General features: G+C 36.8%; 1 protein-coding gene across 10 annotated transcripts in view; it reads right to left on the bottom strand.

The window, feature by feature from the left end:
* Nucleotides 1–26,458, bottom strand: part of PXDNL (peroxidasin like) — a 429,362-nt gene that overhangs the window by 181,818 nt on the left and 221,086 nt on the right. For all 10 annotated transcript variants that reach the window (XR_013367442.1, XR_013367443.1, XR_013367444.1 and 7 more), the window contains one exon: nt 14,887–14,958. Coding sequence is in view for 6 of the 10 variants with exons in the window: in XM_077876968.1 (XP_077733094.1) it covers nt 14,887–14,958 (72 nt within the window). In the remaining 4 variants the exon portion in view is untranslated. The remainder of the gene's footprint in view (nt 1–14,886; nt 14,959–26,458) is intronic.

Below are 26,458 nucleotides of genomic sequence, written 5' to 3'. Positions count from 1 at the left end.
GAAAAAATTTCCAAGTTAAAGGCATGATGCTTAAGAGCTTTCTCTTCCAGGAGTACACTGTGAAAAGATTACTCTACCAAAGGATGGTTATTTTTATTGTCTTCACAATATTCAAATTTTACTTTTTTCTTTTCACTTTTTATTGATATGTAATTACCATAATGTCCTGTTAGTTTCAGGTGTACATCATAACAATTTGATACTTTTACACATTACAGAATGATCCCCACCATAAGTTTAGTTACCATCACCATACAAAGTCATTATTATTGTATTACTGACTATAGTCTCTATGTTGAACATTGCATCCCCATGACTTAATCATTTTTATAGCTGGAAGTTTATACTTTATAATCTCATTTGTTTCATCTGTGCCACATCCCCTCCTCTCTGACCAATAATCTATTTCTCTTATCTATGAGTCTGTTTCTGTTGTTTGCTTAGATTCCACATATAAGTAAAATTATACAGTATTTGTCTTTCTCTGAGTTCTATCACTTAGCATAGTACCCTCTAGGTCCCTCCATGTTGTTGCAAATGACAAGATTTCTTTTATTTGCTGAGTAATATTCCATTATTTTTATATACCTCATCTTCTTTATGCAACGGACTCTGCATTCTTATCCAAATTCACAATTTGTGAATTTACAGCTTTACAAACTATACTATTGGCAACACATTTAGTTCCAAATAGTTCTTTTGAGATAGTAATAATGTTTTAAAATGTTTTTGAAAAAAAATTTTTTTTGAAGTTTTGCTGTCTTGCAAAAAGTTTATCCAGCTATATGCTTCTTGTTTATACCTACACTGCATCTTCCCAAATGCACTCAGTTAGTTCTTTCAGTGTGATCTTTCAGTATCCACTATTCTGCTTTCAGAGCCACTTTAAATAGGGACTTCCAGGAGGCAAATATGACTCCAGGTTTGCCTCCATAGGGAGAATTTTCTCCCCTAAGTCAGAATATATGCCAATAAATATTTTCAGTAGGCTACTTTCAAACTTAGGATGCTGATTTAGAACCATTGTACAACTGGGAGTTGTCATGTTACTTTTGATTCTGTATTTGCTGCCTGTCAAACCTTTGTAAAAACAATACACCCATAAATATGGACTATAGATGAAAGTACCTGAGAGTTCTCCCTCCTACCCCTTGTAACTTGCATGTGACCTCAGTAGGTTTCCAGGCTATACAATTTCTTTCTGATATGGGATATGACACCCAGGGAAAGTTCTTTCTGGTACCAAGGAACAAAAGGCAAATGAATTTTAAAAGAACTGACTCTTGATCACTGGTGTTTGTAAAGATCTTGATTAAAAGAAGGAAATGTGAAACTTTGTAAAGAGAAACCTCATTAAAATGGATTCAGGAGGCCAAAAGGAGGAGCTTTCTTTCACATGTTATTACTTTGCCTTAATTACAGGAAGAAGTGTGGATTACAGACCACAAAAGAAGAATCATCAACAAGAAAGAATCATCCATTTATAGGCCACAACAGGAAAAGATACAAATTGCATCTCCTATAAGAAATCAACTACCCCAGCAACTCAGCCAATGAGAACCATCATTACCCCGAGCTCTTCCTTTTCTCCAATAGACTTTTGTCCAAAACAACTGTTCCAACCCCCTCTTTCCCCATGAAATAACATTTTCTCCTTTTTTTGTTGGACTTGCCTATGGTTTACTTTAGCTCACTTGTTCCAAATTGCAATTCTCTCCTATTCATGAATAAATCCATTTGTTGTAAAAAAGAAAATTATTTAGAATTATTTTATAGCTAGAATATGATCTATCTTGGTAAATGTTCCTGTGTACTTGAAAATGTTGTATATGTTGTATATTTTTCAGGCTTAAGGTGGAGTGCCTTATGACTTTCAGTTAGGTCAAGTTGGTTGATACGGTTATTCTGGTCTCCTATATGCTTAGTGATTTTTCTGTCTATTTTTCTATCAATTATTGACATAAGAGTGTTCTATTTGCTTATTTCATCTTTTAGTACAATCAGGTTTTGGTTTCTTGGTTTTATAACCCTGGCTTGATGTGCTTGCTTGGTAATTTTTGATTGAATCATAAGAATTGTAAATGTTCGGTTATAGGGTGCTGGATTTTGTTGCATTTTCTTGATGAATAGTGGACTTCATTCTGATACAGTTTTATTATCTGAGAGCAGTTTGATTCCCTCTGGTTTGTTTTAACCTGTACTGGAGAGGTCAAGTAGTCTTCATATTAGGACTCATTTAGCCCTTCTATTAAGGTGACACTCTGCTGAGGACTTTACCCAGTCTATGTAGCATCAGGTCCTTCCATACCATCTGCTAGTACCACAAACTATTCTCAGCCCCATGTAGGAATTTCTGGGAATTTTTGACCTAGAGCTTTCCAGTAGTTCTGTTCTATACACAGGTAGTTTCTTGTAAAATGTACTGATCAGCTAAAGAGTAGGAGAGGCCCCTATAAATATCCAGGGCCCTCTCTGTGCAGCTTTGTGTTTTCTGGTGCCCCATGTCACCAGTTTTCACCATGCCAGGATCCCCAAACTCCAATCTCTGTCTTCTCAACTCAGCCAGTCTCTGGCTGTGTAACCCTCCCTGTGCTTCAACCTGGAAACTGTGGAAAATAGTGAACTACGACAATCACAGAGATTGCATCACGTGTCCCTGTGTAATGGATCACAACTCTTAGCTGCCTATTGTCCAATGCCTGAAAGCTGTTGGCTTATATATTTTGTCTGGTTTTCCAGTTTTTAAAAGCAGAATGTAAATCTGCTCTCTCCTAAAATATCATAGTCAAAAGGAGAAATTTGTCTCTGTTTATAAATCAATGCAACTTTTTCGTATGTTATACATCAAAGATGCTCTTTACACTGAGAATAAGTTACTAGGCATCATGATGGAAGGATCATTTTGAAGAAAGTTTTTTATGAATCTTCACCACCATAATGATCTATATTCTATTCTGAATTCTGGGCTCTAGTTTATCTTGAGAAAGGAAAAACAAAAAAAGAAAAATTATCTTTGACATTCAGAAGCTGGCCTGTAACTCACAGATAGGCCATGGTAGTCTACTGAACATAATCTCACAGTATCCAAGCTAAGACAAGGTTACCCTGAGACCTCCATAAAATGGGACAAAACAAGGCTACTTCCTAATTTTGTCTAAGGACAAAAAACAAAACAAAACAAAAAACAAAACAAAACAAAAAACAAGCTTACTTTGCCACTCACAAAAATACCAAGCACCCTCTTCTTTTGGCAAGATTCAGTAAATGCTATACCCATACTAATTATAGCTTTATACTCATTATAATATCCCCTCTCTATGGACAAGATTTATTAAGATACACAGTCATGGAATGATGCACATTTTCTGGCACTATTCAATTTAGAGCAAATGTCTGCCTTCTTTCTCTCTCCAAAATCATCTAGCCAAAGTTTAAGTTTATGTTTTTTCTAACATCCTCTTACTGATACTCCCCATGACTCCCACAGAATTGTGTTTTCATTCATTCTCCCACTCATATAATGAGTGACAAACTCAACTTATTTATAAACTATGGGGCTTTTCCTAGTGGTCTTTGGATGAATGGCATTGACAATGTGCATAAGCCCAAAGTGGCTCTAATGCAGGGCTTTCAAACAATGAATGAGCTAGTTTTACCCATATATTCTTTTGTTCCAGTCAGAATTTTTGTATTTTCCAACTATCTATAAATCCAAAAGCATTATGCTAGTTATTCCATTCCTTGTAATTTTAGACTTAAAAAAATTGTAATTAGGCTTGAGGCATCTTTAAAAAATAAGAAGCTTTTAAAAAGCTTTGAAATATTAACTTTGTGATTTGATATATTTACATGTTTAAAATGATTACGTCTTGTTAGCACTTACAGTCATATGGCTTATATTAAGCAATGAAATGGAGAGTCCTTTAAAATAAACTAAACAGATCAAGAAAGGTCAAAGACATTAAGTTAATAATACTTCCTATCACTAGCTAAATTTAATTTTGTATTTAAAAATACACCTGGACGGCATAGTCAGTTAAGCATTCAGCTCTTGGTTTTGGCTCAGGTCTGGATCTTACGGTCATGAGATCAGGCTTCTTCAGGCTCCACGCTCAGCACAGTTTGCGTGAGTTTCTCTTTCCATCTCCCTCTGCCCTCCCTCAATCTCTCTCTCAGATAAATAAACAAATCTTAAAAAAAAAAAGAATACACCATTAATATCAGCTGTTTCTTAAAATAAATAAACTATTTCTTTTTAAAAGTTGTGCAGAAAATAATTAGTGAAATAATAATCACAAAATAATAATAAATATAGTTATAAAAATCACAGGTGTTGTTATTTCAACTCTTGCCAAGTGTTTCATATATATTACCCCTAGATCTCAGAGTCAGCCTGGCAAATAGCTACTATTATCCTCATTTAAAAAACAATAAAAGGAAAATAAGGTTTAGAATTGTAAAGTGAAATGCTCAAGATTAAACAATAAGTGCAACACGTTTAGTCAAATCAAACTTAATATAGCTTAATTTCTAAGATCTTATGTTCTCAGAAACACTGTTCTGCCTCTTTCCATAATTTCAGTAGACAATGGAATAAGATGTTAATATTTAAAGCATGGCGCAAAATATAACAGTTTAACACAGGTATGAACGCCTGTTGTTATCTAATAGAAATGCTCTAGATAAAATACACCATTTAGCAATAAGTAAAATCTAAAGAAAGGAAAAGTAAGGAATATGAAGTCATACATTGAAAAGGAAATGTAAGTTAAACAATACTGACTAGCTAAAATGGATAATATCACTTTTAGTTCAGTGGTCACATGAGGACCATTACTGGAAGCTACTATTTTCACAGGAGATATTTCATGCCTATTAAGGAGCAAGGATGGGAAATTTATTAACAAAACTATATAAATAACAAAAATATGTCCATTGTGTCAGCAGAATAAAGGCAGAAATCTTGGATGAAGAAGAGTAATTGAAAGCAAGATGACTGACTAAAAATACAAGAAATATTAAACTGTGCTTTCTAAGAATACAGTCATTACTCTTGTTCTGAAAAGTAAAAGCATTAAAGTCTTCTGTGTCATTTGTAAGGATAAAAACATGCCTTGGAGATACTATCCTCCTTAAATAGTGGTGTTAAAATATATATAAAATGGAAAATTATGCCCAAGGAAATGGTCCTTACCTTTGGTAAAATTAATTGAATCCTCACAAATTTATTCATTTAATACACACTTTCTTAATATGTAATCATTATATTTTCCTACATAAAAATTCAATAATTCTAATTCCTATAAAGATAATTACTCCTTACTCTATCTACTGTTCAGACACAATAAATATAAGAATATAAATTATTCTACAGAAATAACTATGCCTTATAAATGCTTAAAACAACATTTATGCTTTAATTTATAACTTTGTTGTGTTTAATCACAAAATTTCTCTTCATGTCATCAATACATAGAAGATAATACATAGAAGATAATCTAGTACAATATAAAGAAAACATTTATCTTTAAAGTAGAATGCTTTTATCCTTAGAGCAAAATGTTTGTCACTATTTTGTACAGTAGATCTCTAGGTTTTATTCATCTTGCATACTAAAAGTTTGTACCCTTTGATTAATACCTCCTCATTTCTCTCTCCCCCACTCTCTGGTACCACTATTCTACTCTCTTCTTCTGTGAGTTGGACTATTTAGATTTCTCTTATAGGTGGTATTACATAGTATTTGTCCTTCTCTGTTAGCCTTACTTCACTTAGCATAAAGTCCTCCAAATTCGTCCATGTTATCACAAATGGCAGGATTTCTTTATTTTTTAAGCCTTAATAATATTCCATTGTATGTATATACCACATTTTCCTTATCCATTCATCTGTCACTGGACAGATGGCAATTGTAAATAATGCTGCATTGAACATGGGAGTACAGGTATCTCTGAGATTCTGATTTCAACTTCTTTGAATAAATACTCAGAAGTGGGATTGGTAGATCACATGGTAATTCTATTTTTAATTTTTTGAGAAACCCCCATATTTTTTCCATAGTGGCTGTACCAATTTACATTCCTACCAACACTGTTCAAGGAACTCTCTTTTCTTTACACCATCCTCACCAACACTTTTTTTTTTTTTTGATAATAGCCATCCTAACAAGTGTGAGGTCACTTCACATCATGATTTTAATTTGCATTTCCCTGATGATTAGTGACATTGAACATATTTTCATGTACTCTTTGGCCACTCATTGGCTTTTTAGTTTGATGTAACTCTGTCTATTTTTGCTTTTCTTGCCTGTGCTTTTGCTTTCATATCCAAGAAATCACTGAAGACCAAAGTCAAGAAGATTTTCTCTATGTATTCTTCTGGCTGTGTTATAGTTTCAGGACTGAAGGCTGAATTGTATATTTAAAATTTTGCTAAGAGGGTATGTTATGTGTTCTTATAAAAAATAATAATAACTAGGGGAATGGGAGGAAATTTTTGGAAGTGATGGATATGTTTAGGGCATAGATTGTGGCAATGGTTTCATAGGTGTATGCTTATCTCCAAATCCATCAAGTTGTCTACATTAAGTATGCACAGCCTTTTGTATGTCAATAATACCGCAATAAAGTATTTTTTAAAAAGAACATAGCTTGGGGCACCAGAGTGGCTTAGTTGGCTAAGCCTCTGACTCTTAATTTCAGCTCAGGCCATGATCTCAGGGTCTTGAGATCAAGACCCCCCATCAGCTCTATGTTCAGCACAGAGTCAGCTTGAGATTCTCTTTCCCTATCTCCCTCTGCCCCTCCCCACCACTCATGCTCCCTCACTCTCAAATAAATAAATGAAATCTAAAAACAAAAAAAAAAAGAATGTAGTTTATACCAAATTTTCAATTGACAAAAAAGGATTAGACTAAAAAATCCTTCTCCAATATCCTTTCCTTACTTCTTATTCCCATGTTTTCACAGACTATGTCTTAAAGACTATGAGAAAATTAAAAAGTATATTTTCATACTGAATATAAGCAATCATTACAATGCCCTACTACATTTGCAAGACTAAGCAAACATTTATCATGTGCCCCTCCCTTCCTCAAAAAGGATTATGTACAATAAGAATCATTAAAAGAAAGACCATGGATATAAATGTTAAGGAACAAGTATTTCAGGGACCTCAAGCTCTTATTTAGTTTTATAGAGATATACTGAAATGATTTGGCTTTCAGAGCTGTAATTAAAATTATGAAAAATTCCAAAGATTAGAGATTACAGAGGGGTCGGGGCAAGAATGGCGGAAGAGTAGGGTCCCCATGTCACCTGTCCCCACCAACTTACCTAGATACCTTTCAAATCATCCTGAAAACCTACGAATTTGGCCTGAGATTTAAAGAGAGAACAGCTGGAATGCTACAGTGAGAAGAGTTCACGTTTCTATCAAGGTAGGAAGACGGAAAAAGAAAGAAAGCAAGAAAGCAAGCAAAGCAAGCAAGTATCGAGTAGGGGAGGGGCCCCGCGAGGAGCCAGGCTAAGGCCAGGCAGCAAGTGCCTCCAGGACAGGAGAGCCCAGTCTTGGAGAAGCAGGAAATTTAACAAGCTACCCAGACAAAAAGGCACTTGCAGGGAACTCAAGCAGGATCACAGGAGGGGCAGTGGAGCCCCCAGGTTCCCGGGGTCACTAACAGGAACTGCGCCCGGGGATGGAGCATGCCACACACCGCTAGCTGAGCTCCATAAAGGGCTGGAGCACTAGCTGCAGGGCCTTGGGAGCACGATTCCAGAGGCGCAGGCCCTGGGGCCCAGGGCACCGGGGGACACAGCCCAGGATCCAGCACTCCTCTTGGAACAGGCAGAGGCCAGGAAGACACAGGACAGTGAAGATGCTCCTGCCGTGGGGTGCCCCAAGCTGTGCAGATCACTGCCCCAACCCCCAGAGTATCCAGGCCCCTGTGGACTAGGAGCTGCGGTAGTTACTGCAGGAGCTGACTCCAGGACTGGAGAGCTGGCCACTGCTAGTGGTAGTGTTTCTCCTTGTATCAACTTGTGCCTGGGACAGAGCAGGCCGACAGGGAATAGGGGCCTCAGAGGATAAACAGATATCACTGAGCCCTGCACCTGGCAGAGGGTGGGGCAGCTCCCCCAGGTGCAATCAGCACAGCAGGTCCCTACCCCAGAAGACCAGCTGGAAGGACAAGGGAAGAGCAAGTTCTTGAACAAGCAGCAATTAAAGCTCCAGGGGAAGTCGAAGGACTTACAGTATATAGAATCAGAGGAAAACTTTCCTTTGTTTTTGTTTTTGTTTTTGTTTGTTTTCCTTTGTGTTTTTGTTTTTGTTTTTTTGTTGTTTTCCCCATTTTTTTCTCTTTTTTGTTTCTTTCCTTTTTTCGAGTACAACTTGTGTTTAGCCACTCTGCACTAAGCAAAATAACTAGAAGGAAGACCTCATCACAAAAGAAAGGATCAGAAACAGTACTCTCACCCACAGAGTTAAGAATATGGATTACAATTCGATGTCAGAAAGCCAATTCTGAAGCACAATTATAAAGCTACTAGTGGCTCTGGAAAAAAGCATAAAGGATTCAAGAGACTTCATGACTGCAGAATTTAGATCTAATCAGGCTGAAATTAAAAATCAATTAAATGAGATGCAATCCAAACTGGAGTCCTAATGACGAGGGTTAATGAGGTAGAAGAAAAAGTGAGTGACATAGAAAACAAGTTGATGGCAAGGAAGGAAGGTGAGGATAAAAGAGAAAAACAATTAAAAGACCATGAGAAAAGGTTAAGGTAAATAAATGATAGCCTCAGAAGGAAAAATCTACGTATAATTGGTTCTAGAGGGTGCCAAGAGGGACAGAGGGCCAGAAAGCATATTTGAACAAATAATAGCTGAGAACATCCCTAACTAGGGGAGGGAAACAGGCATTCAAATTCAGAAGATAGAGAGGTCTAAAATCAATAAAAACCATTCAACACCTCAACATTTAATAATGAAACTTGCAAATTCCAAAGATAAAGAGAAAAATCCCTAAAGTGCCAAGAAACAAGAGATCCCTAACTTATATGGGGAGAAATATTAGATTAACAGCAGATCCCTCCACAGAAGCCTGGCAGGCCAGAAAGGGCTGGCAGGATATATCAAGGTCCTAAATGAGAAAACATGCAGCCAAGAATACTTTAGCCAGCAAGGCTCTCATTCAGAATAGAAGGAGAGATAAAAAGCTTCCAAGATAGGCAGAAACTGAAAGAATATGTGACCACCAACCAGCTCTGCAAGAAATATTAAGGGAGACTCTGTAAAAGAAAGAGGAAGTCCAAAGAAACAAAAACAGGGGCTGAATAGGTATTATGATGACACTAAATTAATATCTTTCCATAGTAACTCTGAACATGAATGGGCTTAATGATCCCATCAAAACACACAGGGTTTCAGACTGGATAAAAAAAAACAAGACCCATCTATTTGCTGTCTACAAGAGACTCAGTTTAGACCTAAGGACATCTACAGCCTGAAAATAAAAGGCTGGAGAACCATTTACCATTCAAAGGTCCTCAAAAGAAAGCTGGAGTAGCCATCCTCATATCAGATAAATTAAACTTTATCCCAAAGACTGTAGAAAGAGATGAAGAGGGACACCATATCATACTTAAAGGATCTATCCAACAAGGGGACCTAACAATCATGAATATTTATGCACCTAATGGGGGAGCTGCCAAGTATATCAATCAATTAATAACCAAAGTTAAGGCATACTTAGATAATAATACACTTATACTGGGAGACTTTAACACAGCGCTTTCTGCAAATAACAGATCTTGTAAGCACAACACCTCCAAAGAAACAAGAGCTTTAAGTGATACACTGGGCCAGATGGATTTCACAGATATTTACAGAACTTTACATCCAAACGCAGCTGACTACACATTCTTCTCAAGTGCACATGGAACTTTCTCCGGAATAGACCACATACTGGGTCACAAATCAGGTCTTAACCAATACCAAAATACTGGGATTGTCCCCTGCTTATTTTCAGACCATAATGCTTTGAAACTAGAACTAAATCCCAAGAAGAAATTTGGAAGAAACTCAAACACGTGGAGGCTAAAGAGCATCCTGCTAAAAGATGAAAGGGTCAACCAGGAAATTAGAGAAGAATTAAAAAGATTCAAGGAAACGAATGAGAATGAAAATACAACAGTTCAAAATCTTTGGGATACAGCCAAAGCAGTCCCGAGAGGAAACTACATCACAATACAAGCAACCCTCAAAAAACTGGAAAGCACTCAAATACACAAGCTAACTGCACACCTAAAGGAACTGGAGAAAGAACAGCAAATAAAACAAGAGTTAATAAAGATTTGAGCAGAACTCAATGAAATAGAGACCAGAAGAACTGTAGAACAGATCAACAAAACCAGGACTTGGTTCTTTGAAAGAATTAATAAGATAGATAAACCAGTAGCCAGCCTTATTAAAAACAAAAGGAAAAGACTCAAATTAATAAAATCATGAATGAAAAAGGAAAGAGCAACACCAATACCAAGGAAATACAAATGTTTTTAAAAACATATTACGAGCAGCTATACGCCAATAAATTAGGCAATCTAGAAGAAATGGACGCATTTCTGGAAAACCACAAACTAGCAAAACTGGAAGAGAAAGAAATAGAAAACCTGAACAGGCCAATAACCAGGGAGGAAATTGAAGCAGTCATCAAAAACCTCCCAAGACACAAAAGTCCAGGGCCAGATGGCTTCCCAGCGGAATTCTATCAAACGTTTAAAGAAGCAATACCTATTCTACTAAAGCTGTTCCGAAAGATAGAAAGGGACGGACTACTTCCAAACTTGTTCTATGAGGCCAGCATCACCTTAATTCCAAAACCAGACAAAAACCCCACCAAAAAGGAGAATTACAGACCAATATCCCTGATGAACACAGATGCAAAAATTCTCAACAAGGTACTAGCTAATAAGATCCAACAGTACATTAAGATTATTCACCATGACCAAGTGGGGTTTATCCCCGGGATGCAAGGCTGGTTCAACACTCGTAAAGCAATCAACGTGATAGATCATATCAACAAGAGAAAAAGCAAGAACCATATGATCCTCTCAATAAATGCAGAGAAAGCATTTGACAAAATACAGCATCCATTCCCGATCAAAACTCTTCAGAGTGTAGGGAAAGAGGGAACATTCCTCAGCCTCTTAAAAGCCATCTACGAAAAGCCCACAGCAAATATCATTCTCAACGGGGAAATACTGGGAGCCTTTCCCCTAAGATCAGGAACACGACAGGGATGTCCACTCTCACCACTGCTATTCAACATAGTACTGGAAGTCCTAGCCTCAGCAATCAGACAACAAAAAAGACATTAAAGGCATTCAAATTGGCAAAGAAGTCAAACTCTCCCTCTTCACCGATGACATGATACTCTACGTAGAAAACCCAAAAGACTCCACCCCAAGATTGCTAGAAGTCATACAGCAATTTGGCAGTGTGGCAGGATACAAAATCAATGCCCAGTAATCAGTGGCATTTCTATACACTAACAATGAGACTGAAGAAAGAGAAATTAAGGAGTCAATCCCATTTACAATTGCACCCAAAGGATAAGATACGTATGAATAAACCTAACCAAAGTGGTAAAGGATCTATACCCTAAAAACTACAGAAAACTTCTGAAAGAAATTGAGGAAGACATAAAGAGATGGAAAAATATTCCATGCTCATGGATTGGAAGAATTAATATTGTGAAAATGTCAATGCTACCCAGGGCAATTTACACGTTTAATGCAATCCCTATCAAAATACCATAGACTTTCTTCAGAAAGTTGGAACAAATAATCTAAAGATTTGTGTGGAATCATAAAAGACCTCGAATAGCCAGGGGGATATTAGAAAAGAAAACCATATCTGGGGGCATCACAATGCCAGATTTCAGGTTGTACTACAAAGCTGTGTTCATCAAGACACATAGTGTGGTACTGGCACAAAAACAGACACATAGATCAATGGAATAGAATAGAGAATCCAGAAATGCCCCTCAAATCTATGGTCAACTAATATTCGAGAAAGCAGGAAAGACTATCCACTGGAAAAAAGACAGTCTCTTCAATAAATGGTGCTGGGAAAACTGGACATCCACATGCAGAAGAATGAAACTAGACCATTCTCTTACACCATACACAAAGATAAACTCAAAATGGATAAAATATCTAAATGTGAGACAAGAATCCATCAAAATCTAGAAGAGAACCCAGGCAACACCCTTTTGGAACTTGGCCACAGTAACTTCTTGCAAGATACATCCACGAAGGCAAGGGAAAGAAAAGCACAAATGAATTATTGGGACTTAAGATAAAAAGCTTCTGCACAGCAAAAGAAACAGTCAACAAAACTAAAAGACTACCTACAGAATGGGAGAAGATATTTGCAAATGACATATCAGATAAAGGTCTAGTATCCAAGATATATAAAGAACTTATTAAACTCAACACCAAAGAATCAAACAATCCAATCATGAAATGGGCAAAGACATGAAGAGAAATCTCACAGAGGAAGACATAGACATGGCCACATGCACATGAGAAAATGCTCTGCATCACTGGCCATCAGGGAAATACAAATCCAAACCACAATGAGATACCACCTCACACCAGTGAGAATGGGGAAAATTAACAAGGCAGGAAACCACAAATGTTGGAGAGGATGCAGAGAAAAGGGAACCCTCTTGCACTGTTGGTGGGAATGTGAACTGGTGCAGTCACTCTGGAAAACTGTGTGGAGGTTCCTCAAAGAGTTAAAAATAGACCTGCCCTACGACCCAGTAATTGCACTGCTGGGGATTTACCCCAAAGATACAGATGCAATGAAACGCCGGGACACCTGCACCCCGATGTTTCTAGCAGCAATGTCCACAATAGCCAAACTGTGGAAGGAGCCTCGGTGTCCATCGAAAGATGAATGGATAAAGAAGATGTGGTCTCTGTATACAATGGAATATTCCTCAGCCATTAGAAATGACAAATACCCACCATTTGCTTCAACATGGATGGAACAGGATGGTATTATACTGAGTGAAATAAATCAATTGGAGAAGGACAAACATTACATGGTCTCATTCATTTGGGGAATATAAAAAATAGTGATAGGGAATAAAGGGGAAAGGAGAGAAAATGAGTGATAATATCAGTGAGGATGACAGAACATGAGAGACTCCTAACTCTGGGAAACGAACAAGGGGTAGTGAAAGGGAGGTGGGCAGGGGGTTGGGTGACTGGGTGATGGGCACTAGGGGGCCACTTGACTGGATGAGCACTGGGTGTTATGCTATATGTAGGCAAATTGAACTCCAAATAAAAAAACAAAGGTTAGAGATTACATTTTTGGATTCCAAAAGCCCTCTTTGAATAGTGATTCACAAGAGCATGGAATCATGCTTTAAAATTAGCAAGCCGAAATGCCTATTTCCATGGCTTTAAATAATAGTATTACTCAATATTAGTAAGACCAACAATCAGTATCAGAATATAAAGCATTTACTGATGAGAATTATGTACACTTTAAACAAGAATTAGAACTTTTCAGATGTTAATTTTTTTAAACCATCTGTAAATATATTTCATGAAAAATAGATCACAGTGATAAGGCTTTGTTTGTTGTCATTAAAAAAGTTACAGTTAATTGTTTTTGTGATGGTTCTATAATACAGTAAAAATTACCTTAAGATGAAGAAACACACTTTGTAATAGGGTGGCTCATTAGTTATGGAAAAGAAAATTAATAAGGGGAGAAGTAAACAAAAACAATAATTTTTAAAAATGTATTTGATCATATTTTAATACTATAATCTAACACTTTGGCCTTCTAGGAAAAAAAATCTAGATTTTTTTTTAAGATTGTTATACGATCATGGTTGTTACAGAAATGATTGTAAATATCCTTTTCAAAATAAGAAGCCACATTGAAGATGGAAATAAAGCTGGGAGTCAAAAGACTGGTATTTAAAAGTTCTATTAATTAAAGATCAAAGAGCATTCTATATTGCTAAGCTGATAAATATCCCATAGCTTGTCATGAATGAAGTAAAATTTCTTCAAATATCTAATTAGTATTTGCATCACAGACACTAATAATTCAGTGAAATATCTGAATAAAACATCAAATTGTCATTCAGTAGCAGTGTAACCACATAACATAACTTTTCCTGCTGAAGAATTCATATTTCATCCTGAAATTCTGAAAAGTGAACCTAAAGTCTATGAGATTTCAAACTTTTCTTGAAACCAGCAGTAAAGTGTCAAGTGCTGAAAAGTGTAATAGGATAGCAGTCAGGAGATTTAGGTTATAATAATAATTCCACAGACTTTTAACCTTAGGCAAGTCATTTAATTAACATTGGATTTGGTTATTAATTTGTCAAATAAGAGGCTAGGTCTCAAGCTCTGGTAGTTCCCATATCGGTTAAATGTCTATGAACTTGATAAATTAATAATAGTCACAGCTCTCAATTACCTTCTATGAAATTCCTATTTTGTGTCAATTGATAAAATAGACTCTTTGCATGGAATATCTTAATCTTCACAGTAGAAATATCTTCATTTCAGAGATTTGGAAACAGGCTCAGGCAAGGCAACTTGCCCAATAGCATACAACTAATAAATGCAGGAATTGGGATTCCATCTGAGCTCTCTCTGTCTTCCTGCCCTCATGCCAACTCGATCATACATCTGATTTTTATCCAATTGATCACAGAATATTCAATCCTTCAAGCTGTATGACAAAACTTAAAATAATTGCCCAACTATCATATAATGGCATTTAAAAAGCTTCTATTTGAACTATAATCATCAGTGATTCAATAAAGAAGTTTTTATTACTTACAGCTGTTCCAAGGATATGAGTCCTTTAAATGTTTGCTTATCTAGGGCACGAATTTCATTCTTGTACAGATATCTGAAAAACACATAAAATTCTATTAAATTATAAATTTGTATAGATACTACATTTCTTATATTAGGATTTTTAAACTGCAGTGTGGCTTTAAAGAGCTTAGGATGTTAATGGATTCTCTTAAAATCTATGGAGACTTTGATTTCATTTATATCTGTTCAAGTATCTGAGTAAGACAATTCCAAGGCTCTCATCTGATTCTCAAAGAAATCCTTGATTTAAAATATTAAGAACCACTGCCTTAGCCTCTAAAATAAAAATTCTGATTAATGAGGTCACATGTACTGGGTAGCAACTTCTCTAAGAAAGTGTGTGTGTGTGTGTGTGTTTTAAGATTTTATTTATTTATTTATTTATTTATTTATTTATTTATTTATTTATTTATTTATTTATTTATGAGAGACAGAGAGAGAGAGGCAGAGACACAGGCAGGGGCAGAAGCAGGCCTCTTGGGACTTGGGACTTGGGACTCCATCCCAGGTCCCCAAAATCATGCCCTGGGCTCAAGGTGGCGCTAAATCGCTGAGCCACCCAGGCTACCCCCCCCCCAAAAAAAAGTGTGACCACAATTTTTTTCAAATCCATTCTGTCATACAGAATATTTGAGCTAGGAGTTACATTTGCAAAACCAGCAAATATCATTGGACTCATCTGAAGGGGGATAAACACATATTAACAGATCTACAAGATGTATTTTGGTTCTCCCATGGCTGCTGCTGCAAACCTACAGGAAAGGATACTGTTAATGGATTTACAAATATGATGATGCAACTAATCTGGCCAAAAGATTTGATGAAGACAATTTAGGTAAATATGAGCACTATGTCCTTTTTCTTCAACTATGAGATGGCAAAGTCATTTCATTTTTAAGTCTCTGTGTGAATATTTTGTGAATGTCATGAAAGTGAAACCTGAGTCTTTTCTACTTGTGCCTCTGGGGACCTGAGGCTATCAGAATTCCTGAAACTTTCTACCAAGTTCCTCTGGAATGTACCTTTGCATAAGCTAGAGCTCACACTGATTTTGAATGTATCAGAATCACCTGGTTGTTTGTTAAAAACACTGACTCCTGAGCTTGCTCCCAAACCTACTCAATCCAATTCTCTTGGGGAAAGGTCTAGGAAATTGCATGTTTAACAAGTTTCCCAGCTGATTCTGAGGCAGTCTCTCTGCAGATGACTTAAAAGCCATAGAAATCACAATTCTAGTTGAAAATGAAAAAGAGATTGCTTTTCCAAAATGTGCTTAGTAAAGCTTTGGAAGTTCCAAATTACTTTCTCTTCCCACAGATTAGAACTTCTGTAAGTTTTTCAGACCAGTAGTGACTGATAGAGATTTATGTCTAACTGGAGATACTTCTTTAGCATTATTTGATACTATGGAAGATCTTTCTTTGACCTAAAATTTGAAAAATATAGCTACATGTTAGGATGGCAAAAAAAAAAAAAAAAAAAAGAATTTTCTGGAACCATGTTTCTTCAACTAGCTTATGAGGAGTATTGATCTGTGGTCTCAGAAACCACTACTGGTTCTCAACTGTGGCTGTGATGTGGGAAACAAAGGCAGAAGAAAAATTATTAAATTTCCTTACTACCTACAGCCCATTGACAAGTCCTTGAAAGAGGCAGTGACATTCCTCTAGGAACTCAGCTGCCTCAACGTTAATATCTTGCTAAGGGCAAAAGGCAATCTTAGCCTGACCCCCACAATCCTTTAAGTCTACTTTAACATATAAAAATTCCTTTGGAAACTTCCTTTACCTCTACCCTCCCAAGATACATGTTGGCAATCATCCTCCAAGCATATGACCCTCTGATATACATCTGAAGAGTCTCATTACTGAGTTTTTACTAAATACTAATAACCTTTTCCTAACAATAGCTAGCCCCCTCAGGATCCTGGAAACTTTGTTTCTAAAGTACATGGAGGGTTATGTCATCCCTAACCCCCCTCTCAACTTGAAAGCATATGATGGACCACTCCCCATGACCCAGTATAGCTCTTTCTACCCAAGGGTCCTAGCCTGTGCTTTAATAAAACCACCTTTTTGCACCAACCATGTCTCAAGATTTTTTTCTTGGCAGTTGGCTTCAATGTGGGCGACCACGGACTAGCTGGAGTAACTGAATGAAACCAGGCCCGGACTTGCGTCCCTCATTCACTCAAAAGGCTCAGGAGCCTGAAGGGTGAATAGTTGTAGACGCTTGAGAAAGGGCTTGAGTAATGGTTCTCAGGGGTCGCTTGTACGTGATCGTCCACATAACACAATAGATACAACTTATTCTGACCTGGGCATAAATGTAAATAAGGGTCTGTGCTGTCCTTGCTGGTCTGTTTACCATATCTAATATTCCTTTGAAGTAAGCACATCTGGAGCAACAAGCTTATCTATTTACCAAGGTCTCCTGGCACCTGTGAGTCTGTCTTGCATGCTGAGAAAGGGGAACTTTGGAGGGTTTCACAAACCTGCTAAAAATAAACACCTTCTTGGCTTTGTTTTGCTCATGCTATAAAATGTTATAAAAACCTTGAATAAAGCTGGCACTGCTTGGACATCAACCACTGTGTCCCTCCTGTCCCCATCTCTTTACTTTTCTTTTATTTTCCTCATCCCCTTATCCTCAGGACCCTGATCGTGTTGCCGCAGCACGCGCAACACTTCAAACCCTAATATCTTTGCTGTATCAGTTGTATGTGAATCAGTGTATAGGTATATGAATCAATAATATTTCTAAGATATCATTTTGAACTCTATCTCAGGGCTTATACTGGTACTGGGATACTGCTTCTGCAAACTCTAATTTAATAATGGGTCTGGCATGTGGAATAAACATTGGGATTCTTCAAAACTCCACAAATGATACTAATATGCAGAAAAGTTTAAAACCTCTCTTCCAGGGCTAGAGACCACATAAAAAGTATTTTGTAAATTTATTCCAGAAGATTCAGATACACCTCCCGGTAAGTACCCTCAGGCCATGAGAATGTCAAGGAACCACATTATTTTTCAGGTATCATATCTTCAGGCATAAAAAAAAAAATTGACCCAATTTCTGTAGAGATGTGTATAAAAGCTTTAATAGCTTTTTAATTATTATCATATTTATATAATGATGAACTGCTTCATAAAATTAAACTACATTATCAAATATTCATTGAGGAATCTCAAAACTGAAAACTGGCCATATATACAGATTCATTTTAGACTTATATTTTATAGAAAATGATACTGAAAAGTGACCAAATAGTAGTGAAAAAAAGATGCAAAAGAAATTCTATAGTTAGATCTGTACATGTTGACTAAAATAATAAAGTATGCATTCAAGATATACTGCTACTTAGCAAGAGAACTTCCAGTTTCCTGTGGGATAACAGTAGCCACCTGAATTCAAATTTCTCCACACATCCTGAAAACGAACTAAGAGGAAAAAAAAAAGTCAGCCAGAATACAACCAATGCTATGACTGGGAGAAAAAGAAAATTAGTAACTTCAATTTACATTTAAGTAGGGGAAATACTAACACCAGCAAAATCAGTTCCAGAGGCTGCTTTGCAACAAAGGAATCGGGCAGGATTTTCCAGACAAGGGGGCTGGGAGGAGGCGGTGAAATAGGAAAGCTGAGAAAGTACCAACATGATGAAAATCTGAGGCCTGATGAAAATCAGAGCCCTCCCTCCTGGGAATTGACAGAAAGGGACTGAGAAAGTGAATGGGAGAGGCACCTCACAATTGTGAGGTGTCTTCTGGAGAAGTGGAATTAAAGGTAAAGATGGAAGAAAAAAGCCAAAGGGTCTTAGAGAGATAACATCATAGAATCTAAAGATAATGTTCCTGTAGAAAAGTAAACAAATAAGAATAGCTAGATGCACGCTAATAAAGAAAAGTAATGAGGAGACAAACTATAGCATATACTTTAAAACTCAATAAAGATTCTATAATTAAACCAGTGCGGTGACGGCACATGAATAGTCCAATGGGGAAAACAAAATAAAAGGTCTAGCTGTAGAACTAATTGTACATGTAAATTTAGTATATAAGCAGATTCATTCTCAAAGCGTTGGTGTTGAGAAAACAATGAATGCTTTTATTAATGGAAATGGGGAAGCTTTTCTAACTATGACTCAAAATCCAGAAATAATTCAAAAATAATAAAACTTTACATAGCAAAATATTGTGTATCCAAGTCAAAAAAGAGCGAAAATTTTGAGAATTAAGATCACAGAAAGATTAAAATTTGAGAAGAAAAAGAAAATTCAATCATAAAATGGACAAGAGCCATTAGAGTGAACATTTAAAATGTATAAAAATGACCCAAAACGTGAAAGGAAATTAAACTACACTCATAAAAAAAAATAAAAAATAAAAAAAATACACTCATAATAAGATCTTTCTTCAGTCTCATTGTTAGTGTTTAGAAATGCCACTGATTTCTGGGCATTGATTTTGTATCCTGCCACACTGCCAAATTGCTGTATGACTTCTAGCAATCTTGGGGTGGAGGCTTTTGGGTTTTCTAGATACAGGAACATGTCATCTGCAAAGAGGGAAAGTTTGACTACTTCTTTGCCAATTTGAATGCCTTTAATGTCTTTTTTGTTGTCTGATTGCTGAGGCTAGGACTTCCAGTACTATGTTGAATAGCAGTGGTGAGAGTGGACATCCCTGTCGTGTTCCTGATCTTAGGGGAAAGGCTCCCAGTATTTCCCCGTTGAGAATGATATTTGCTGTGGGCTTTTCGTAGATGGCTTTTAAGAGGCTGAGGAATGTTCCCTCTTTCCCTACACTCTGAAGAGTTTTGATCAGGAATGGATGCTGTATTTTGTCAAATGCTTTCTCTGCATTTATTGAGAGGATCATATGGTTCTTGCTTTTTCTCTTGTTGATATGATCTATCACGTTGATTGCTTTACGAGTGTTGAACCAGCCTTGCATCCTGGGGATAAACCCCACTTGGTCATGGTGAATAATCTTAATGTACTGTTGGATCTTATTGGCTAGTACCTTGTTGAGAATTTTTGCATCTGTGTTCATCAGGGATATTGGTCTGTAATTCTCCTTTTTGGTGGGGTCTTTGGTTTTGGAATTAAGGTGATGCTGGCCTCATAGAACAAGTTTGGAAGTACTCCATCCTTTTCTGTCTTTCGGAACAGCTTTAGTAGAATAGGTATTGCTTCTTTAAACATTTGATAGAATTCCGCTGGGAAGCCATCTGGCCCTGGACTTTTGTGTCTTGGGAGGTTTTTGATGACTGCTTCAATTTTCTCCCTGGTTATTGGCCTGTTCAGGTTTTCTATTTCTTCCTGTTCCAGTTTTGGTAGTTTGTGGTTTTCCAGAAATGTGTCCATTTCTTCTAGATTGCCTAATTTATTGGCGTATAGCTGCTCGTAATATGTTTTTAAAAACATTTGTATTTCCTTGGTATTGGTGTTGATCTTTCCTTTGTCATTCATGATTTTATTAATTTGAGTCTTTTCCTTTTGTTTTTAATAAGGCTGGCTAATGGTTTATCTATCTTATTAATTCTTTCAAAGAACCAAGTCCTGGTTTTGTTGATCTGTTCTACAGTTCTTCTGGTCTCTATTTCATTGAGTTCTGCTCAAATTTTTATTAACTCTTGTTTTATTTGCTGTTCTTTCTCCAGTTCCTTTAGGTGCGAGGTTAGCTTGTGTATTTGAGTGCTTTCCAGTTTTTTGAGGGATGCTTGTATTGTGATGTAGTTTCCTCTCAGGACTGCTTTGGCTGCATCCCAAAGATTTTGAACTGTTGTATCTTCATTCTCATAGTTTCCTTGAATCTTTTTAATTCTTCTCTAATTTCCTGGTTGACCCTTTCATCTTTTAGCAGGTTGCTCTTTAACTTCCACGTGTTTGAGTTTCTTCCAAATTTCTTCTGGGGATTTAGTTCTAGTTTCAAAGCATTATGGTCTGAAAATATGCAGGGGACAATCCCAATATTTTGGTATTGGTTAAGACCTGATTTGTGACCCAGTATGTGGTCTATTCCGGAGAAAGTTCCATGTGCACTTGAGAAGAATGTGTAGTCAGCTGCGTTTGGATGTAAAGTTCTGTAAATATCTGTGAAATCCATCTGGCCCAGTGTATTACTTAAAGCTCTTGTTTCTTTGGAGGTGCTGTGCTTACAAGATCTGTTATTTGCAGAAAGCGCTGTGTTAAAGTCTCCCAGTATAAGTGTATTATTATCTAAGTATGCCTTAACTTTGGTTATTAATTGATTGATATACTTGGCAGCTCCCCCATTAGGTGCATAAATATTCATGATTGTTAGGTCCCCTTGTTGGATAGATCCTTTAAGTATGATATGGTGTCCCTCTTCATCTCTTTCTACAGTCTTTGGGATAAAGTTTAATTTATCTGATATGAGGATGGCTACCCCAGCTTTCTTTTGAGGACCTTTGAATGGTAAATGGTTCTCCAGCCTTTTATTTTCAGGCTGTAGATGTCCTTAGGTCTAAAATGAGTCTCTTGTAGACAGCAAATAGATGGGTCTTGTTTTTTTTTATCCAGTCTGAAACCCTGTGTGTTTTGATGGGATCATTAAGCCCATTCATGTTCAGAGTTACTATGGAAAGATATGAATTTAGTGTCATCATAATACCTATTCAGTCCCTGTTTTTGTGGCTTGTTTCTTTGGACTTCCTCTTTCTTTTACAGAGTCTCCCTTAATATTTCTTGCAGAGCTGGTTGGTGGTCACATATTCTTTCAGTTTCTGCCTATCTTGGAGGCTTTTTATCTCTCCTTCTATTCTGAATGAGAGCCTTGCTGGCTAAAGTATTCTTGGCTGCATGTTTTCTCATTTAGGACCTTGATATATCCTGCCAGCTCTTTCTGGCCTGCCAGGCTTCTGTGGAGAGGTCTGCTGTTAATCTAATATTTCGCCCCATATAAGTTAGGGATCTCTTGTCTCTTGGTGCTTTAAGGACTTTTTCTCTTTATCTTTGGAATTTGCAAGTTTCATTATTAAATGTCAAGGTGTTGAATGGTTTTTATTGATTTTAGACCTCTCTATCTTCTGGATCTGAATGCCTGTTTCCCTCCCCTAGTTAGGGAAGTTCTCAGCTATGATTTGTTCAAATATGCTTTCGGGCCCTCTGGCCCTCTTGGCACCCTCTGGAACCCCAATTATACGTAGATTTTTCCTTCTGAGGCTATCATGTATTTACCTTAACCGTTCCTCATGGTCTTTTAATTGTTTTTCTCTTTTGTCCTCAGCTTCCTTCCTTGCCATCAACTTGTCTTCTATGTTACTCACTTGTTCTTCTACCCCATTAACCCTCATCATTAGGACCTCCAGTTTGGATTGCATCTCATTTAATTGATTTTTAATTTCAGCCGATTAGATCTAAATTCTGCAGTCATGAAGTCTCTGGAATCCTTTATGCTTTTTTTCCAGAGCCACTAGTAGCTTTATAATTATGCTTCAGAATTGGCTTTCTGACACCGAACTGTAATCCAAACTCTGTAACTCTGTGGCAGAGAGTACTGTTTATGATTTTCTTTTGTGATGAGTTCTTATTTCTAGTCATTTTGCTCTGTGCAGAGTGGCTGTGAGTGAGTCAAGAATATCAACCACGACCTAAGTAAATTTCACCCTAGGTGATTCTGCCAAGGTCAGAGACCAGAAATTGAAAACAAAGATCCGAATGAAATAAACCAAAAGGACCACTAAAGTGAAAAACAAATTTTATAACAAAGTAGTAAAAAATAAAAGTCTAGGAATCCCAAAGAAGAAGAGAGGGGGGAAAAAAGAATAGAAAAGAAAAAGGAAAAAAGAACATAAAGGAGAAGAAGAGCAAAAATGAGGGACTGGGAGATGGTGGTGGTGACGAACTTGCAGTGGAGGAAGAATGTAGTCTACCTGAGGGCTCCTAGAGGGTGATCCTCTTGTTTCTGAGTATATTAAGCTCTTTATGTTAGAAGATGCTCAGTCCCAAATTTATATAACACAGAAATACTTGTAGAAAGCCCCAACACTGGCCACCAAAACATAAATGAGGTAAAATAGGGTGGCAGAATGGGAATGAGGAATCTCACAGGATGAACCAGCATGGTATACCACTTGGTTCTGGTGCATGCTGGTCATGTTTTAGGCGGTATCAACTTCCGCCATCATAGAACAAAACGAGGCAGAGAAAACAAAAAACAGAAAACAAAAAAACAGACCTTTTATATCTCCCAAAATTAAGTTGAGTATGTTGAAGGGAATCTAGAAGTGGAAAATATATCTAGGACTTGTAATTGTAGAAATATGAAAGACAAAAAGGAAGAATCTTAAAAATGAAGAAGTGGTAAAATACTGTAGTGAAGGTGGGAAAAGAGAAAAAAATTTGGAAATTTACAGTCTGATATAAAAACGAGTTGTACTGGAAAACGGAAGGAAAAAAAAGGAGGGGTACCCTCTGGTTCTATATACTATAAATCCCTTGACTTCCCCTGGAGCTTTCCAGTGCTGCTGGGTCAAGAACTTGGTCTTCCCCTGTCCTTCCAGCTGGCCTTCTGGGGGAGGGTCTGCTCTGCTTATTCTCAGGTGTGTGCACCTGGGGGGATGCTCTGTCCCCTGCCAGGTACCGGGCTCAGTGGGAGCTGTTTACCCCATGAGGCCCCTGTTCCCTGGCAGCCCCACCTCTTCCAGGCACATGGTGACACCAGGAGTAAAAATACCACTGGTGGTGGCCAGCTCTCCGGCTCTGGAGTCAGCTCCCTCATTATCTCTACAATATTTATGGCCATCTGAGCAGTTTTACTTTTATTTTGTTCTACTGCAACCAAGAATATCTAAACTGATATTATATTTTTAAAAAGAGAGAAGGACGAGAAAAAGAAAAACCTCTATTTATTTTTCTATCTCTTCATCCTCCATGTCTCTGAAATTCCTTACGATAACATCTTCAGCAACGTGAAAACTGACAAACCTGAAGCTTTTTATTTTTAAAAATGACCACCATAAGTAGCCATCTTCTATCATTTCCCCTGCTTTTCAAATGTTTTCTAACAGTAGTGTGTATTCATACTACAACATCACATTTGACTCCCTAAGTCATTCTAATATCCAAACTAGACTTAGTGAAGGTCAAGCATTAGCTTTGTTTCATAACTCAAACATAGTTATATTGTTTATACTATCACATAGTATGTATTTTATGATTACAACACTGTTTCATAACAAATGAATATGCAATAGTCTTTATGAGCAAAGTTCACGTAGAAAACACATCTATTCTTACTACCTGGGGGAAAAGTTTCTTCTATATCCTAAAACTGTGTTCTGAATTATTTCAGAGGTAATAATCCATAATTTTCCAAAGATCTTAAACAGCAATAGAAAAATGACAATTAAAAATTTTATCATCATTTATCTCTGTCCTTTTTTGAAAAACTGCTAAATAATTTAAAGTACTGAAAGTAAAATTCTATTTATTAACATGTATTAAGTATTCCAGAAATACTTTCATTTGAAATTTAAATCTTGCTATTCAATAACAAATTCATTTCAGTTCTACCACTGGAGCCAAGAGCTTAATTATAATTTCTGATCAATATTTATTCACTTTGGAAATAAACTATTATAATGTTGCCAAAGATAAACTCCAAAAATACAATCATCAACTCAGAGACATCTTTACAGATTCAAAAAAATTTTTTAGGTAACAGATATATATGCAAAATTAATACATTGATAAAATTTATATTGATATGATTAATTGAATGTTTACACATCAAACAAAATACACCGCTGATAATGCCATTTCCAGAGATATTGTTTCCTACTGTAAAAATAAGAAAACTTAAAACAATGTTTGAAACTTTAGAAAATCACCTACATATCATCATTATAATAGATTCATTATAATGGAAAATTTTCTGGAGTTTGAGTTACAGAACATGTTTTAGAGCATTTTCCTCAAATGTTAACCTAATCTTTGCTTAAATATTTCAAGATTGTCAACTGAAAGAATATTGGCTCAAAATTAGAAGGCAGAAATGTGAGTCTGGACTCAGTGGTGGAATTCTCAGAAAATTAAGCTTATAAAGATACATTTCATTACATATGTAGTTAGGATATTAATATATCAAATCATAAGTCTATTGCAAGGAGTCAATGAAGGATTTATAAAAACTCTATAAGACACTATGCAAATATGTGATATTGAACATTAATATCAGTACAGAGTTTGGCAAGTGGGTGACAATCAAGAGATGCATTGAATAAATGAATGAATATATAAACTAATGAAAGTATTCTATCAGTAAATAATTTCATAAAAAGAAATCTGCAAGCCTGCTTCTGTTATATACCCAAAAGACTTGAAAGCAGGAATTCAGGTAGGTACATTTATAGCAGTACTCACAGTAACATTATTCATAATAGCTAAAAGTTGGAAAGAACCCAAATTCCCATCAACAGATGGGCATATCCATACAATGGAATATTATTGAGCCTTTAAAAATGAATCAAATTCTGATACATGCTACAACATGGATGAAACTTGAAAAATCATGCAAAGTGAAATAAGCCAGATGCAAAAGTCTAAATATTGACTTACTCTATTTGAGATACCTAGAAGAGGCCAATTTATAGAGACATAAAATAGATTAGATTACCAGTGCCTGAAAAGAGGGAAACATGGGAAGTTATTATTTAATGGGTATAGAGTTTCTATAGGGGATGATGAAAAAGTTCTAGAAATGGAAAACTACTTATGATTGTACAACATTGTGCATATGTATGTGCATATGTACATGATGCCACTGAATTGTACACTTAAAATGATTATAATGGTAAATTTTATGTTATATATATTTTACTACAATAAAAACAGAAATTTTATGCATATATTGGAAAATGATGGTTATTAGCTATTTTTTTTTTTTTTTTGGTCAAAAAAACTCCCAAAACAACATACCAGCCTCTACTCCAACATGTGGGGTCTAATGGTAACCAGCACTCAAACTTCCACATCAAGGGCACAGAGAGGAGAAAAACTGCCCTAATATGTCCTGGTTGGCAAAGGCATGCCCTATCCAACAGGACCTGAGGGCCTGATGCTTAGAGAGAAGATGGTGGGAGAAAGTGCACTTGTGTAAGCCACTGGGACTCAGCATCCAGGTACCCTGGGATGGGTCCCTGAGTTGGGACTTGGAGGGTAGACTGGGATCCCAGTGATTACTTCTGGGGGACTCATAGTGATACCAAGGTTCACCCTACTCCAAAACATATTCTTTGTTCCACTAAAGCCAGATGTCATGGAACTCCTTACCCTTGATTCTGGGCAGGACCAGGAAGCCTGCTGATGAGAGACAGCAGGTAGGCCTGACTCCTGCAGACGTCCTGAGCCTCTTCCCAGCAGAGAGCCACAGGGGTCTGAATCAGACAAATGACCCCACCCCCACTGAGGAACCTCAAGTACAATGTGAGGAACTCCCAGTTCCAGGAGGATGGCCTGCTGGACTGGGGCTTCTCCTGAACACACAGACCTAGAAGTC

Source organism: Canis aureus, chromosome 28 (assembly GCF_053574225.1).
Source record: "Canis aureus isolate CA01 chromosome 28, VMU_Caureus_v.1.0, whole genome shotgun sequence".
NCBI classification, from domain to species: Eukaryota; Metazoa; Chordata; class Mammalia; order Carnivora; family Canidae; genus Canis; species Canis aureus.
Note: the sequence above shows the minus strand (reverse complement) of the source record. Positions and strands in the feature narration are given on the sequence as shown.